This window comes from Emys orbicularis, chromosome 3 (genome assembly GCF_028017835.1).
Source record: "Emys orbicularis isolate rEmyOrb1 chromosome 3, rEmyOrb1.hap1, whole genome shotgun sequence".
Classification (NCBI taxonomy): Eukaryota; Metazoa; Chordata; order Testudines; family Emydidae; genus Emys; species Emys orbicularis.
Window position 1 is genome coordinate 14,058,614 of NC_088685.1, and position 14,612 is coordinate 14,073,225.

The 14,612-nt window shown below is 41.7% G+C and overlaps 1 protein-coding gene across 1 annotated transcript in view; it reads left to right on the forward strand.

The window, feature by feature from the left end:
• Positions 1-14,612, forward strand: part of PKHD1 (PKHD1 ciliary IPT domain containing fibrocystin/polyductin) — a 382,916-nt gene that overhangs the window by 178,330 nt on the left and 189,974 nt on the right. The window contains exons 37-41 of the mRNA XM_065401532.1: positions 2,055-2,262; positions 4,462-4,619; positions 7,237-7,431; positions 11,407-11,532; positions 13,963-14,096. Of these exons, the coding sequence (XP_065257604.1) occupies positions 2,055-2,262; positions 4,462-4,619; positions 7,237-7,431; positions 11,407-11,532; positions 13,963-14,096 (821 nt within the window). The remainder of the gene's footprint in view (positions 1-2,054; positions 2,263-4,461; positions 4,620-7,236; positions 7,432-11,406; positions 11,533-13,962; positions 14,097-14,612) is intronic.

Genomic DNA, 14,612 nt, shown 5'->3' on the forward strand with positions numbered 1-14,612 from the left:
TGGTCGACCCATCTACGTTGCTCAGTGACGTGAAAAATCCATACCTCTGAGCAATGTAGTTGAGCCGACCTAATCCCTGTTGTAGAAAGCACTAAATGGATGGAAGAATTCTTCTGGCGACTTAGCTACCACCTCTCAGATAGGTGGATTACCTACGCCAACGGGAGGGGGCCTCCCATCAGCATAGGCAGTGTCTACACTGAAGAGCTACAGTGGCACAGCTGCGGTAGTGTTTCACATGTAGACAAGTCCTTAGAGGTCATCTTCAGAGAGATACTTGTACTATCACAGGGGTTGGCAACCTTCAGCACGCGGCCCATCAGGGTAATCCAAAGGTGGGCTGTGAGACATTTTGTTTACATTGACCATCCGCAGGCACAGCCCCCTCCCAGCTCCCAGTGGCTGCGGTTTGCCGTTCCCAGCCAGTGGGAGCTGCGGGAAGCGGCAGGCCGCAGGGATGGTCAGCGTAAACAAAATGTCTCGTGGCCCGCCTTCGGATTACCCTCATGGGCTACGTGCTGAAGGTTGCCGACACCTGTACTATAACTATATTCCCAACATTTCTTTGATGTGTCAATGTTAACGCATTAAGTCATATCTACATTAAGGTTCTGTCTAGATACGGATCCATATTATAGGGTTAAGACAGGATTTCCAAAGCAGTGTGGAGAGATGGTATAATCAAGAGATAAAGGCAATGCCTCACTTTATTTTAATAAGCAACAGAGAGTCCTGTGGCACCTTTAAGACTAACAGATGTATTGGAGCATAAGCTTTCGTGGGTGAATGCCCACTTCGTCGGATGCATGCATTCACCCACGAAAGCTTATGCTCCAATACATCTGTTAGTCTTAAAGGTGCCACAGGACTCTCTGTTGCTTTTTACAGATCCAGACTAACACGGCTACCCCTCTGATACTTTATTTTAATAGTTATTCATCAACATATTATTTAAACCATATTCAGTTCCTGGCAGGCTTATTCTGGCCAGAGGCTTTTTTCAAATGGTTTTAAAAGCCAGAATGATCAAGATATTTGTTATGTCCCGTATCTGGTGCATTTCATCCAGAAGGATCCCAGGACACCTATGTGCAGCCATCTCCTGCGCAGAACATGGCAACCCTTCAACAGCATACCACTACGTTGCACAACAGTTCAGGGCAGGAAGCAAGGAAGCAGATGATATGAAATGGAAACTTATGAGGAATTTAGATTGTTTGAATGTAATAATGTAGATTGGGATTTGGAGAGACATTTTCCATATAAATGTATAAAACAAAAAACAAAACAATGCAACAAAAATATTCAGGAAAATGACAATAATTGCGTATAGCACTGCAATATCATTAACAATTCAGTATTTTTTTAATTATAGCTTAAAATGGCCAGATTTTCCCAGTTGGGGGCAATCACTAGTCTCTTGACTATATTGGCCATGGTATTCTTTCTGTTCTCTGATTTAGAGATGGCTATGCAAACGCATCTGGCACAAACACTCATTCTCATGGATCTTCACAAGGCTTCCGCTTTCCACAAACATCCTTTTGAACAACCAACCACACTTGTTCAAATATTTGCAGCAAATGAAATCAGTAGAGTGGGAAAACCCTGAATTCGCTGTGACAGTGTTTCTGTTTTAGTAATCCAACAAATGATCACAGATACTCTTTTGTAGCATTGACTGTAGCAAAGACTATGTCTACACTTAAACCGCTACAGTGGCTCAGCTGCAGCACTTCTGTGTAGACACACTACAGCAACAGGAAGGGTGCTCCCATTGCTGTAGTTAATACACCTCCCTGAGAGGTGGTAGCTAGGTCATTGGAACAATTCTTCCGACCTAGCGCTATCTACACTTAATTACGTTGTTCAGGGGTTTGGATTTGTCATGCCCCTTGAGCAATGTAGCTGGGTCAAAGTAACTTTTTAGTGTACTCCTGGTCATAGTCTGAATGACTAGCCAGTATTTTCTAAGCACCCAGCTAATGTGATTTGTCGAGTTCTCCTTTGTGACGGATAACTACCCAGTTCATTTCTTCATGTATTATTCCTAGGTTGGGTGCCAGAAGTGGTGTTCACACACCTGAAGTCAGCAGCTTGCGTTAATGACTCTAGGATATTCCTAGAGGAGCCTGTCAACTGGCAGCCTGGGGATGAAGTTATTGTGAGTGGAACCGGTCCTGGAGATACGTATCGGCAAGAGGAAATTGTCACAATTGAGGCAGTGAACAACACTGAACTCTACCTTAGATCACCTCTCAGGTAAGTGGGTCTTGGGGGATCCCAACAACAGGTAGCTAACTTGTGGTTTGTCTACACAGGAAGTTATTCTTGATTAAGTATTCCTGGTTAACTCCCTATGTAGATGCTCTTATTACAGAATAAATGTTAATCCAGAATAGTTAATCTGCTTTAAATTATTACAGATTATTTTTCATATGTAGAAAAAAAGTCAGTAAAGCATGGGAATCCAGATCAGGAATCGCAACAATTCCAATATAAAGTGATGACAATATTCTATAAATACCTTTCTTTGAGAAGTTTTACAGAAACTGACATCACCCTGTAATGATACATTCCAGTGTGCGTCAAGAGCAAACCAAGAACCAGCCAGTGGACTTTGAACAATCTGCAGAGAGCTTTTCCATAGCAATTAAACCTTCAAAACTGTTATGAAAAATTCTACAACCGCAGGCACAAAAACAGCTTCTCACACTTATTTATGATAATGACCCCCCCCCTCAAAAAAAACAACAACCTCGGATGATATTTTACTGAACCCACTTAAAAAAATTTTACTCTGAGCAGGAGAGTCGAATTTGCAAAGCTGAGTTAGGTAATATTTATTTCTTAGTAGAAACAACGAGGAGTCCGGTGGCACCTTAAAGACTAACAGCTTTATTAGACTTTTTAAAGTGCCACTGGACTCCTTGTTGTTTTTGTCGATACAGACTAACACGGCTACCCCTCTGATATTTCTTAGTAGAATGACCCTATTGGACGTTGAGCATATTTGTTTTGCTTTAATTTTCCTTTTCTTTGCCAGGACACATACAGCTGGGGCATTTCCAAAAATAAAACAAACAACCCAAGTGTAATAAAAACATTAATTCTTTTTGGATAGTGGTGTCTGAGATGGTCCTGGTTGCCCAGTGCTGGTAGTCTGTGCTTCCATGTTGGAGATAACATTACAGAGTCTTCTCAGGTTACTAGAGGTTGATGCCCTTAATTATTAAAGTGGGGTACAGAGTAAAATAATGTGTGGTAGGTGTGGGTATCGTAAGTCCTACATTTTGTCTCTAGTTGCCTGAAAAATGCTGGCCAAGAAAAGCAATATTTGGAGATCATTAGGGCCCTATGTATTCTGAATAGGGCTGGTCAACAATTTTCCAATGAAACTGTTTTTTACTGGAAAATTGGGTTTTTGACTAAATGAAAATTTTTGCAAAAAGTGTCTGTGGAAAAAATGATTTTGTGGTTGTTGTTGACTAACTGAATGCCTCAAACCAAACTATTTTGATTTGGAAATGCCGCTACAGGGCCTCTCAGGAGCTGTAGTTTGATTGTCTCCGGCCCCTAATCTGCTGTATTCACTGGGCTCCTGGCCAAACTACGTCTTTCATGATGTACCAGGGCTTGGGACTCATGTAATGCAGCACCTCCTGTCTCTAAGAGAGGAGACCAAGTTGCAGCATGGGGGATGTAGTCCAACCAGGGAGCCTGGCCTATAGAAGAGGATAGGAGCATGAGGCACTCAAACTAAAACTGTCCTGAAATACCATGGTAACATTTCCAACTAAAAATATGTTGGGTTTTGGCTAAAATATTTCGTTATATGAATTTCCACCAAAAATCAAAATTCTCTGTTCCCCTCCCAAACAGCCCCCCTTTTTTGACCAGCTATATTTCTGAATAGGATAGAGATAGGATGGAATAAATGAACAAAGCTCAAACATATAAAACTGCAAAAAAACTATTACTAAACTAGTGAGGATTTGCCAATGATTGCAATGGCAATAGAATTGGGCCCCATACCACAATTGTCTGAAATATACAGATGTCACCTGAGAACATAATTTGGCTCATACTATTAAAGTTCAGCCTGGGTCACTCTAGGTGAACTTTTCTATGAACCTGATGTGAGTTTAGGGTCATAATGAAGGAATCTGGTGGATTCAGATTTCATTCTGATTGTGTGTGTGTGTGCATAGAACATATTGAAACCTTTTTAAACCAACCAGAGTCTTTCCATACTCCCAAACCCTTTTATAATTCACAGGAATTTGCTGTTGTAGTTATGAAATAGACATGGACTCAGAGCTAGAGCCTGGAACTTAACACAACTAGTTTGGACCCAGCTCTGAATTGTGACGTTTCCCTCTCTAAGCTCAGGATGAACGGATGCTTCCTGCTGACGTTCCGGCAGTCATGTTCCTGTGTCTGTTGCTATGGTTTATATAGGTACCCTCACAGCTCTGGAGAAGAGTGGGTGCATGGGCAGCGCTTTGCTCTGAAAGCTGTTGTGGCATTGCTTAGCAGGAGAATTGTTGTCCGAGGAAACCTCACCAGAGAGAGGATGTCCCACCTAAGGGAGTGTGCTGAAGCAGGTGTGTCAGGAGGTAAGAAGATTCTTTGGATAGTGACACGTTCAGAGGAAAAGAAATAAATAAAGGCAGTATTCTTACTTTGACATCACATTATGGTATATCATTTTGTTAGAAATCCTTCTGAACAGAATAACTTTGAAGCCCACTCAGCACCAGGAAAGTGAACTTATCTTTCCAGAGATTGTTTGACATGAAAGTATGAAGTCTCAGGCGTTGAACTGAATGTTCTTATCATCTTGCAGATGTGTTATCCTCATGTTGTTGTTGCAAGCCATCTTCGGAAACCCCCCACCACCTTTTTTAAATGAGCCTAAAGTGGTAAAAAAGAGGATATCTTTTGAAAATAATGTTTCTGTGTACATATTATGTTAAACTTTTAATTGTGTTTACTAATTAGTGACTTAAAGAAAATCTCCCAATCCTTTCTGTAGTCTTGAGTGTAGAAGACTGAGATGTTACTAAGTGCATTTGTAAAACATGGTCAAATAAAGATAATTGGTTTGATTTCTTCTCACCCAGTGGTTTTATGCCTGTATAACTCCACTGACTTCCAGGGCGGGGTTCCTGATTCACCCAGGAGTTCTTGCGTAAAAGAGAGCAGAACCACACCCAGTGACTGTAATTTGGGGTGATAATTAGGACTGCTGACTGCACATGCTTTCCTTTAAAACTAAAATTCTGTCTGCTTTAAACTTTCGACACAAGACTTCATTTGGTATGCAGCAGCCAATTGCTGGTACAACCCCATGGGTTTACTCTGGCACCCAGGAATATTGTCACTGATATGCAGGAGGAGTGGGCGTGGTTTTATTTGCGTTAGAGTGAAGCTGTGGTTGTCAGAGGAATAACAAGAAGATGATTTGGGTGGGTGTCAGATTGTCTGGAGTGGCTCATGACTGTGAGTGCCTAACTCAGGGCAGACTGTCAGAAAACAGGGCAGACACCCCAATCTGGTGGTGTGTTCTGTAATTCGATTTCATCAAACCAGTAACAAATGTGAACTCCTGGGTCATTTATACCAGTCTTATCATAGAGTCACAGACAGTCCCGTTAGATTCTCCAGTCTATCTTACCAGCCAGACAAACTGGATTTTGTGATAAAAGGTCATTTAAACCAAAAATCACATCACATTTAGGTTGCTCCCAGTCCCAAGAGACTAGTCACTTACCCCAGATCTCTAGATCTTACACCAAAGACAATGCTGGTAGCCAGTTCTGTAGTACGCTAACTAAAGGTTTATTAGTTAAGAAAACGAAATGAGAGTTATTGAGAGGTTAAGGCAGGTCAAATATATGTACAGGTGAGTCACAGTTTGTAATTCCAAATGGCGGCAGGGATGTAATAAACTGCCAGTTTCCCAAAAGTCTTTTCAGGGTTCCCAGATAGTCTCTGGGGAATCTGCTTTGCATCTGGTACACTTCCCTGTAAGAGTCCAAATAGTCCAGAGATGTAGGCTCTTTCCTGGAATCCATACTTATAGCTTCTTCTCACAGAAAACAAGCTGTGAGAAGCCATGTGGGCTTTTCCTCTGGTGACGGAGAGAGGAACGCATTTTGAGTCTTTGACCTCCGATCATCACACACAATGCCCACTTGCTTCGAAATGAGCTCTTTTCTGTTAAAGTTCTTCGTTTGAATTGCACAAGGCTTCTTTCTCATTTGACGGCTCGTTTGGTGGGTTACTTAGTTACAGGGGTGTATACAATGTACATGTTTGCTACTCCATTATACCAGGATACAGATAAGTGAAAACAATGAACATAACATCCCACTCATTTTCATGAAGTTTAAGCACCAAATACACTCTTCTACATTTAACAACCACTTTTATCTATACTAATACACAAGTGAATTGCCCTGCAGATCTGGCATGAGCTGGCACCTTGGTTGCCAGCGTCGCAGTGGATTTTGTTGTTACAGTTCTTTCTTTAAAATAAAAGAAAATAAATAAAATAGTGCTGTTAAAAGTGACCAGACAGTGTTGGAGACTGAAATTCTCTCTATAGCCTCAGAACAGGCACAGTTTGGGCAGTGGTAGTACAAATCTCCATATGCTACCCACCTGTGTGCCTCATGTCTGACCTGGAAGAGCCATCTCTAGGGACAAGGGGATTGTTCATATTCAATCCCATTTAAATCCTCTCTAACCTTTGCCAACAAGAGAGAGGTGTGATCTGAGTGCCAGTCACGGAGCCCTGTTTCCATCTTTGACCCTGAGCAAGTTGCTACTTAAGCTCTGTGTCTCACTTTTCCCCACTTGCCAGGTGGGGGTAATAGTCTTTACTTACACCTCTGAGAGGTACTGTGAAGAGCTAATGTTCATAAAGAATTTTGAAGTATTCTCATTGCAGTTTAATTCAAATACATCCATGCCCAATCGCCTTTTCACGAATCTGACCCAAAGTAAATCAATGTCAAATTCATCTTTCCCAGGCACAGATCTATTTAGAACTGAACAGAAGGAGCTTACCGAAGCATAAAATGACTTCAGCTTCCTGCAGGTTTCAATATACGTCCCTCTAAAAAGGATCAGCTCTTATGCCTGGAAAGACATGGCTTAGGACTTTGCATGGAGCATAGCGTCACTGTGAAGCTGTGCCGTTGACAGACTCTCTCTGCTGTATTTCAGATGCCTCGGCATGTCTGTACAAGAGGAGCGAGAGGATGCTAGGATCCCGGGATATGGGGGCCGTTGTTATTGTGCAGGCTTTCCAGGGTGAGGACAGTCACATCCATTTGGAAGGTGTTCAATTCCAGCACGTGGGCCAAGCATTCCAGCAGCAACTGAGCGCACTGACCATTGCCGGGGATGCCCGTATGACTGGTGAGAGACTGGTTAGGGCCCTTGCCTAGCACTTGGGAGACCTCCATTCAATTACCTGCTCTGCCACCAACTTCCTCTGTGAACTCAGCCAAGTCACTTGGCCTCTCTGTGCTTCAGCTCCTTATCTGTAAAATGGGGATAATAGCACTGCCCCAACTCTCAGGGGTCTTGTCAGGGTAGAGACACTAAAGACTGTGAAGTGCCGTGGGATCTATTGATGAAAACTGCTTACTGTATAAGAAATAGGTGCTATTGATGATTATTATAGATCGGAGATAGGCCCAAGAAATACCACGAATCAGGCCTCCACTGATTGAACTTGGGGCATGAAAATGATCATGAAATGGTAGAGTTCATGATTCTAAGGAATGGTAGGAAGGAGAACAGCATAATAAAGACAATGGATTTCAAGAAGGCAGACTTTAGCAAACTCAGGGAGTTGGTAGGTCCCATGGGAAACAAGTCTAAGGGGAAAAACAATAGAAGACAGTTGGCAGTTTTTCAAAGAGACATTATTAAGGGCACAAGAGCAAACTATCCCACTGCATAGGAAAGATAGGAAGTATGGCAAGAGCCCACCCTGGCTCAACCAGGAGATCTTCAATGATCTAAAAATAAAAAAAGAGACCTACAAAAAGGGGAAACTAGGTCAAATTACCTAGGATGAATATAAACAAATAACACAAGCAATTAGAAAGGCCAAGCCACAAAACGAGCTCAGACTAGCTAGGGACATAAAGGGTAACAAGAAAACATTCTACAAACACATTAGAAGCAAGAGGAAGACCAAGGACCAATCGGGGCAGGGGGGAAGGAATAATAACAGAAAATGTGGAAATGGCAGAAGTGCTTAATGACTTCATTGTTTCGGTTTTCACCAAGAAGGTTGGTGGTTATTGGACATCTAACGTATTGAATGCCACTGAAAATGAGGTAGGATCAGAAGAGGCTAAAATAGGGAAAGAAAAAGGTTACTTGGACAAATTAGATGTCTTCAAGTCACCAGGGTCTGATGAAATGCATCCTGGAATACTCAAGGAGCTGACTGAGGAGATATCTGAGCCATTAGCAATTATCTTTGAGAAGTCATGGAAGATGGGAGAGATTCCAGAAGACCGGAAAAGGGCAAATATAGTGCCCATCTATAAAAAAGGAAATAAGGACAACACAGGGAATTACAGACCAGTCAGCTTAACTTTTGTACCCAGAAAGATAATGGAGCAAATAATTAAGCAATCAATTTGCAAACATCCAGAAGATAATAAGATGATAAGTAACAGTCAGCATGGATTTGTCAAAAACAAATCGTGTCAAACCAACCTGATAGCTTTCTTTGACAGAGTAACAACCTTTGTGGATGGGGGGAAGCAGTAGACGTGGTATATCTTGATTTTAGTAAAGTTTTTTATACTGTCCCGCATGACCTTCTCATAAATAAACTAGGGCACTGCAACTTAGATGGAGCTACTATAAGGTAGGTGCAAAACTGGTTGGAAAACCATTCCCAGAGTGTAGTTATCAGTGGTTCAGAATCATGCTGGAAGGGCATAATGAGTGGAGTCCCGCAGGGATCAGTTCTGGGTCCAGTTCTGTTCAATATATTCATCAATGATTTAGATAATGGTATACAGAGTACACTTATAAAGTCTGCGGATGATACCAAGCTGGGGGGGGTTGCAAATGCTTTGGAGGATAGGATTAAAATTCAAAATGATCTGGACAAACTGGAGAAATGGTCTGAAGTAAATTGGATGAAATTCAATAAGGACAAATGCAAAGTACTCCATTTAGGAAGGAACAATCAGTTGCACACATACAAAATGGAAAATGACCGCCTAGGAAGGAGTACTGCGGAAAGGGATCTGGGGGTCATAGTGGACCACAAGCTAAATATGAGTCAAACAGTGTAACGCTTTTGCAAAAAAAAGTGAACATCATTCTGGGATGTATTAGCAGGAGTGCTGTAAGCAAGACAAGAGAAGTAATTCTTCCGCTCTTCTCTGCGCTGATTAGGCCTCAACAGGAGTATTGTGTTTAGTTTCGGGTGCCACATTTCTGGAAGGATGTGGACAAATCGGAGAGTCCAGAGAAGAGCAACACAAATGATTAAAGGTCTAGAATACGTGATCTATGAGGGAAGATTGAAAAATTGGGTTTGTTTAGTTTGGAAAAGAGAAGACCGAGAGGGGACACGATAACAGTTTTCAAGTATGTAAAAGGTTGTTACAAGGAGGAGGAAGAAATTTTTTTTTCTTAACCTCTGAGATAGGAGAAGAAGCAATGGGCTTAAATTGCAGCAAGGGAGGTTTAGGTTGGACATTAAGAAAAACTTCCTAACTGTCAGGGTGGTTAAACACTGGAATAAATTGCCTAGGGAGGTTGTGGAATCTCCATGATTGGAGATTTTTAAGAGCAGGTTAGACCACCCGTCAGGAATGGTCTAGATAATATAGTCCTGCCTTGTGTGGAGGGGACTGGACTAGATGACATCTTGAGGTCCCTTCCAATGCTATAATTCTATGATTCTATGTTTTCTTCAAAATCCACATTCCAAACCAAACCAAATTTTGTATTTAGGGGCCTCTCTTCATGCTCCATGAAATGTGTTTTGGACTAGGGGTGGTTCGATTAAATAAGAAATCCACATTAAGTTTTATCCATTCCTAGAACTCAACCCCTAATGAATCTTGTTGAAGATTTTAAGATATTTAATTGTTTTCCCCCTCTGCCTAGCAGCCCGCCTCAAATTATAGTTCATTTTTGCTGCTTCTCTGTGTAATCATGGTCTGGCCAGCACTGGAAACAGAAGTAAAATACTAAGAATGAGCCTATTTCATTAGTTTCAGTCTAGCAACTGGAAAGCAGGAAGAGCTGGAAAGCTCATGGGTAAAGTTGGTTCTCATGAGATTCCTAGCCAAACTTTGTAGAATCATAGAATTCATAGAATCATAGAATATTAGGGTTGGAAGAGACCTCAGGAGGTCATCTAGTCCAATCCACTGCTCAAAGCAGGACCAAAACCCACTAAATCATCCCAGCCAGGACTTTGTCAAGCCGGACCTTAAAAACCTCTAAGGATGGAGATTCCACCATCTCCTAGTTAACCCATTCCAGTGCTTAACCACCCTCCTAGTGAAACAGTGTTTCCTAATATCCAACCTAGACCTCCCCCACTGTAGTCTCATGGAGGTTTGTCCATCACTACTGCAGACTGCTAGTAAAGTCTGGTGACTGTTGTAGGGTCCCTCCAACTCCTGTTCATAACAATGGGAGTCTTTCCATTGGTGTCAAAGGGAGCTAGATCAAGTTCAGGATATGAACATCAGCTGAGCAAGCTTTGCCTTTGTCCTGGCATGTAGCCCACACTGGCCTGACATTAGTCATGTCTGCTAATTTGCACATGGCTTACTGGGTTACATATAAAAGATCTCTTACAGTGTAATGACATTTTTATTCTTGCTTTGTGGATCACTGGATGGCATATGTTCGGCTTCTTGTGTGATTGTGCTAAACTGGCCACATTTCAAAGTTTGTCGTATAGAAAAAAACTCACCTGCATGACATTGTTGTGATGCAAATTCACTTAATATAGTGACATCATAGGAAATGTGATATATTTGTGTAAGCATGATGCCACAATACTTTGCAATGTTATGATGCTGCTTTAAAACCTCGTTATGTTGTGATGCAATGTCACAATGTTGCAAACACTTTACCCGTTGGAAATCATTTTGGGGCCGAGAGGGTAAAATTCATCATATAAGCAATACTTGCAGGTTGGTAAAAAAATTGCAAAATTTGGTAAGGGTGAACAGCTTAAATTGCGATCTGTCTCATCGGAGCATCACAGCAAGTTGGATTAATCAAGCAGCATCAGCGTTGATGAATAATAGTTTGTACAAAAACATCACCTTTAACGGAGGCAACCTGGAGTTATATTCTTGCTTTCCTCTGACACTACCCTTTTCTTTCTAGATTCTTACATTTGCAGTTGCTCTGTGTGGGATTCCTTTGGTCGGGGACTCAGTCTGTCAAGGACCTCAGAGCTAAGAGTGGACAATAATGTTTTCTATAACATTTTAGGTCATGGGATTCTACTGGGTAAGTGAAGCAGAGGATTTTCAATCAACCTATACGTGGCTCTTTATGCCAAGGATACTGTTAATCAAAACTTCCTTGGGTGGAAGAAGGTTCGATTCATGTTCTCTGGCACTAGTCTTGTGGAATCCACTATATCACTCTCCAACTTCCTCATGCAGATGCTGAGGACCTATCTCCTTGTAACCATATATGCCTTGGGTCAATTTCTTATGAGCAGCATGGAGCTTGTTCAGTCCCATTGGTACTTCTCTCCCACCCCACCTCTTTTCTTTACAATCTAACAGTAGATAGAGATTCACCTGTCATGGAAAGAACTCTATGATGTAATATTTAAAGACCCGGTTCACCTAAGCACATACTTCCCGTTAGTGTCGATCAGGTGACATTAAAAACAATGGGATGATAGCACGTGCTTAAAGTCAAGCACAGGCCTAGGTACTTGACTGATTTGGAACTTGAGATAACAAAAATATTGAAAATCAAAATCTCTCTCCTACCTACCATTAAAGCAAGCTGGAGATTGGTCTGCAGACTGTTCCACCAGCATCCCATACTGCCTGAGTATCTAATGATATCACGTTAGTTTTGGTTGCCGCCAGTCACGGATGAGAAATAGCAATTTAAATTTAAACAAACAAACAAAAGCCTTAGGCCCCGATTCTGCAATCCAGTGCACACATACAGGCCTTCCGCTTGACTGGAGTCCCACTGAAATCACTTTGACTATAAACAGGTGCAGCGCTCAACCTGTCCAGGTCTTAATTTGGAAATCCATTCCTCCCATCCTTCATGCTGAGACATAAGTCTGACTTTCCAATCTCTGGGCTGAACTAAATGTGTCCTCAGAAATTTCGGTCTGAATACTCTGTATCCTCAAGACGTCTTTAATGGCTTCAATGTCAGTAGCTCCAGAGGGTCTGAAAGATGAATTTATATATCATTTTGTTACCTGTAAAGGCATATTTATTATAGCTGCCTGTTTGCTGCTCTAGAATTGGAATCTCTCAATGATTTCATTTAAACCCCTATTTTCTAGGGTTTTGCAGGACAGTCATAAAAAGTTACTCTGGGCTTAAAGTTAATTGGCAAACAAGATCCTGGCCTGGAAGCCAAGACTTTTTATACCTCCTTTCAAACCTGTATGACTGTCAAAAGAACTAGTATACAATCCTACTTTTGCCCTCATAATGGCTGTGACTGAAATAAATACAATCTGAAAAGGAAATATGTCTCAGTAGGATCTAGTTCCAACGTAAATGCCATGGAGGTTGCAGAGTGTGTGAAAAAATAAAGCCCCAAATTCAATGCATATTTTTTTTTTCTGGAGATCAGCTTGAATTTAGGGTAGTTAATATGTGGGAGGGTACCTGTGTCCGGGGAAGAATTGCAGGGAGCGTTGGCGTACGTTATCCCTAGCAAGAACCATATTTCTTGTAAAGGAAGGGCAAGGTTGACTTGCATGTTCCTTGGATAGGGCTTGCCATTTTCCAGATAGATGATGGCTGGCATTTCCTTAGGATGGAGATTAAAGTGCTTTTCTTTCCTTTCTGTGCCAATTCATACCATTTTGGGGACCCAATTACTGCAGGCAGGAGGCATGTGTGCTGCTGTGAGTGGTGCATCCATTGTTGTCTTCTGCCCATTGTCTAGTTCATGGCTCAAACAACAACAACAACAAAACCCCCAAAACAACCAAAAAAACCAACAACCACCAAAATAAAACAACAACAAGCAAAAACCCAAGGTGCTTTGGTACATGATTGCATGATACGTTTTTAATATTTCTGTTTACATGGTTAAGGCATTGGGTGGGGACTCCGAAGATTTTGGGTTTAATTCCTGGCTCTGTCACAGGGTGCCTGTGTGAATTTACCTCATCTCATCGCTCTGTGCCTCTGTTCCCCATTTGTACAATGTGTATCATAATATCTTTTCTTTCTAGCTGTTGGCTGTCTTCTCTGTTTAGATTGTAAACTCTTCGGGGCAGAGACCGTCTTACTCTGTGTTTGTACAGAGCCTAGCACAAGAGGCTCTGATCTTGGTTCCGGCCTCTTGGCACGACCATAGTACAAATTAATAACAACAGTTCCCTCTCCACCCTGTGGAAATTATCTGATCTTTCAACTATGCACCACAGTAATAATCTTCACCCCTGATATTTAGACCTCTGCCATGTTAAATTGATCCTGCCCCACTCTCAGCTTTCCTTCTATGGTGTAACATGGATTCCAGAGTGCTTTGCAAATAGTATATGTACAGCACTGCAGAAATGCAGCCACCTCTGTGGTGAAGAGCTGCAGCCAACCAGCACACGGTGCCTTGCACAACAGTATAGGTGGGGAATAAAACATACAGAATAATATGTGATCTGCATGAGTGATGATTGTTGGAGCTGTATTTGATGAATTTGTGCCTCTGATTATATTTTAGGAGGGTGGTTGGAACAGGGGAATAGAGTCAGGCACAACACAGTGATTGGACTTTCTGGAACTGATGGACTTTCCAACATAGAAACGTTATCACCAGCAGGGATCTACATCAGGGCTCCTGCTAACCAGATAGAGGTAAGGGTAAAAAACAAGAACAACATAATGTATCAAAGAACAACATAATGGTCTGAAATATTGTTCTCGGGGTGACCCAAACACAGGCTGGTCACTTACTGAGTGAGTTTTAATAAGGATGGTTACTGAAACAGGATAGTAATACAAGTGCACAATGCTATATTCCCAAATAATATTCTGTGTGTGTGTGTGTGTGTGTGTGTGTGTGTGTGAGTGTGTGTGTGTATACACACAGAGACATATAACACTCTCTCTCTCTCACACACACACACACACACACACACACACACACACACACACACACACACACACACACACACACACAGAATCTCTCACTTTCTCTCACATACATATGGTGTGAAATGTTTGCAACTAAACTCCAGTCCCTATGTAACTTCCAAGCTTTTTATGTTTCATTACAAAGTCCAAAGTCATCTTGGGTTCATCAGAAGGTGCACAAAATTTTGCCAAAATACCTAGGCCCAGATCTGATCAATTCTGGCCCAGTTTTATTGT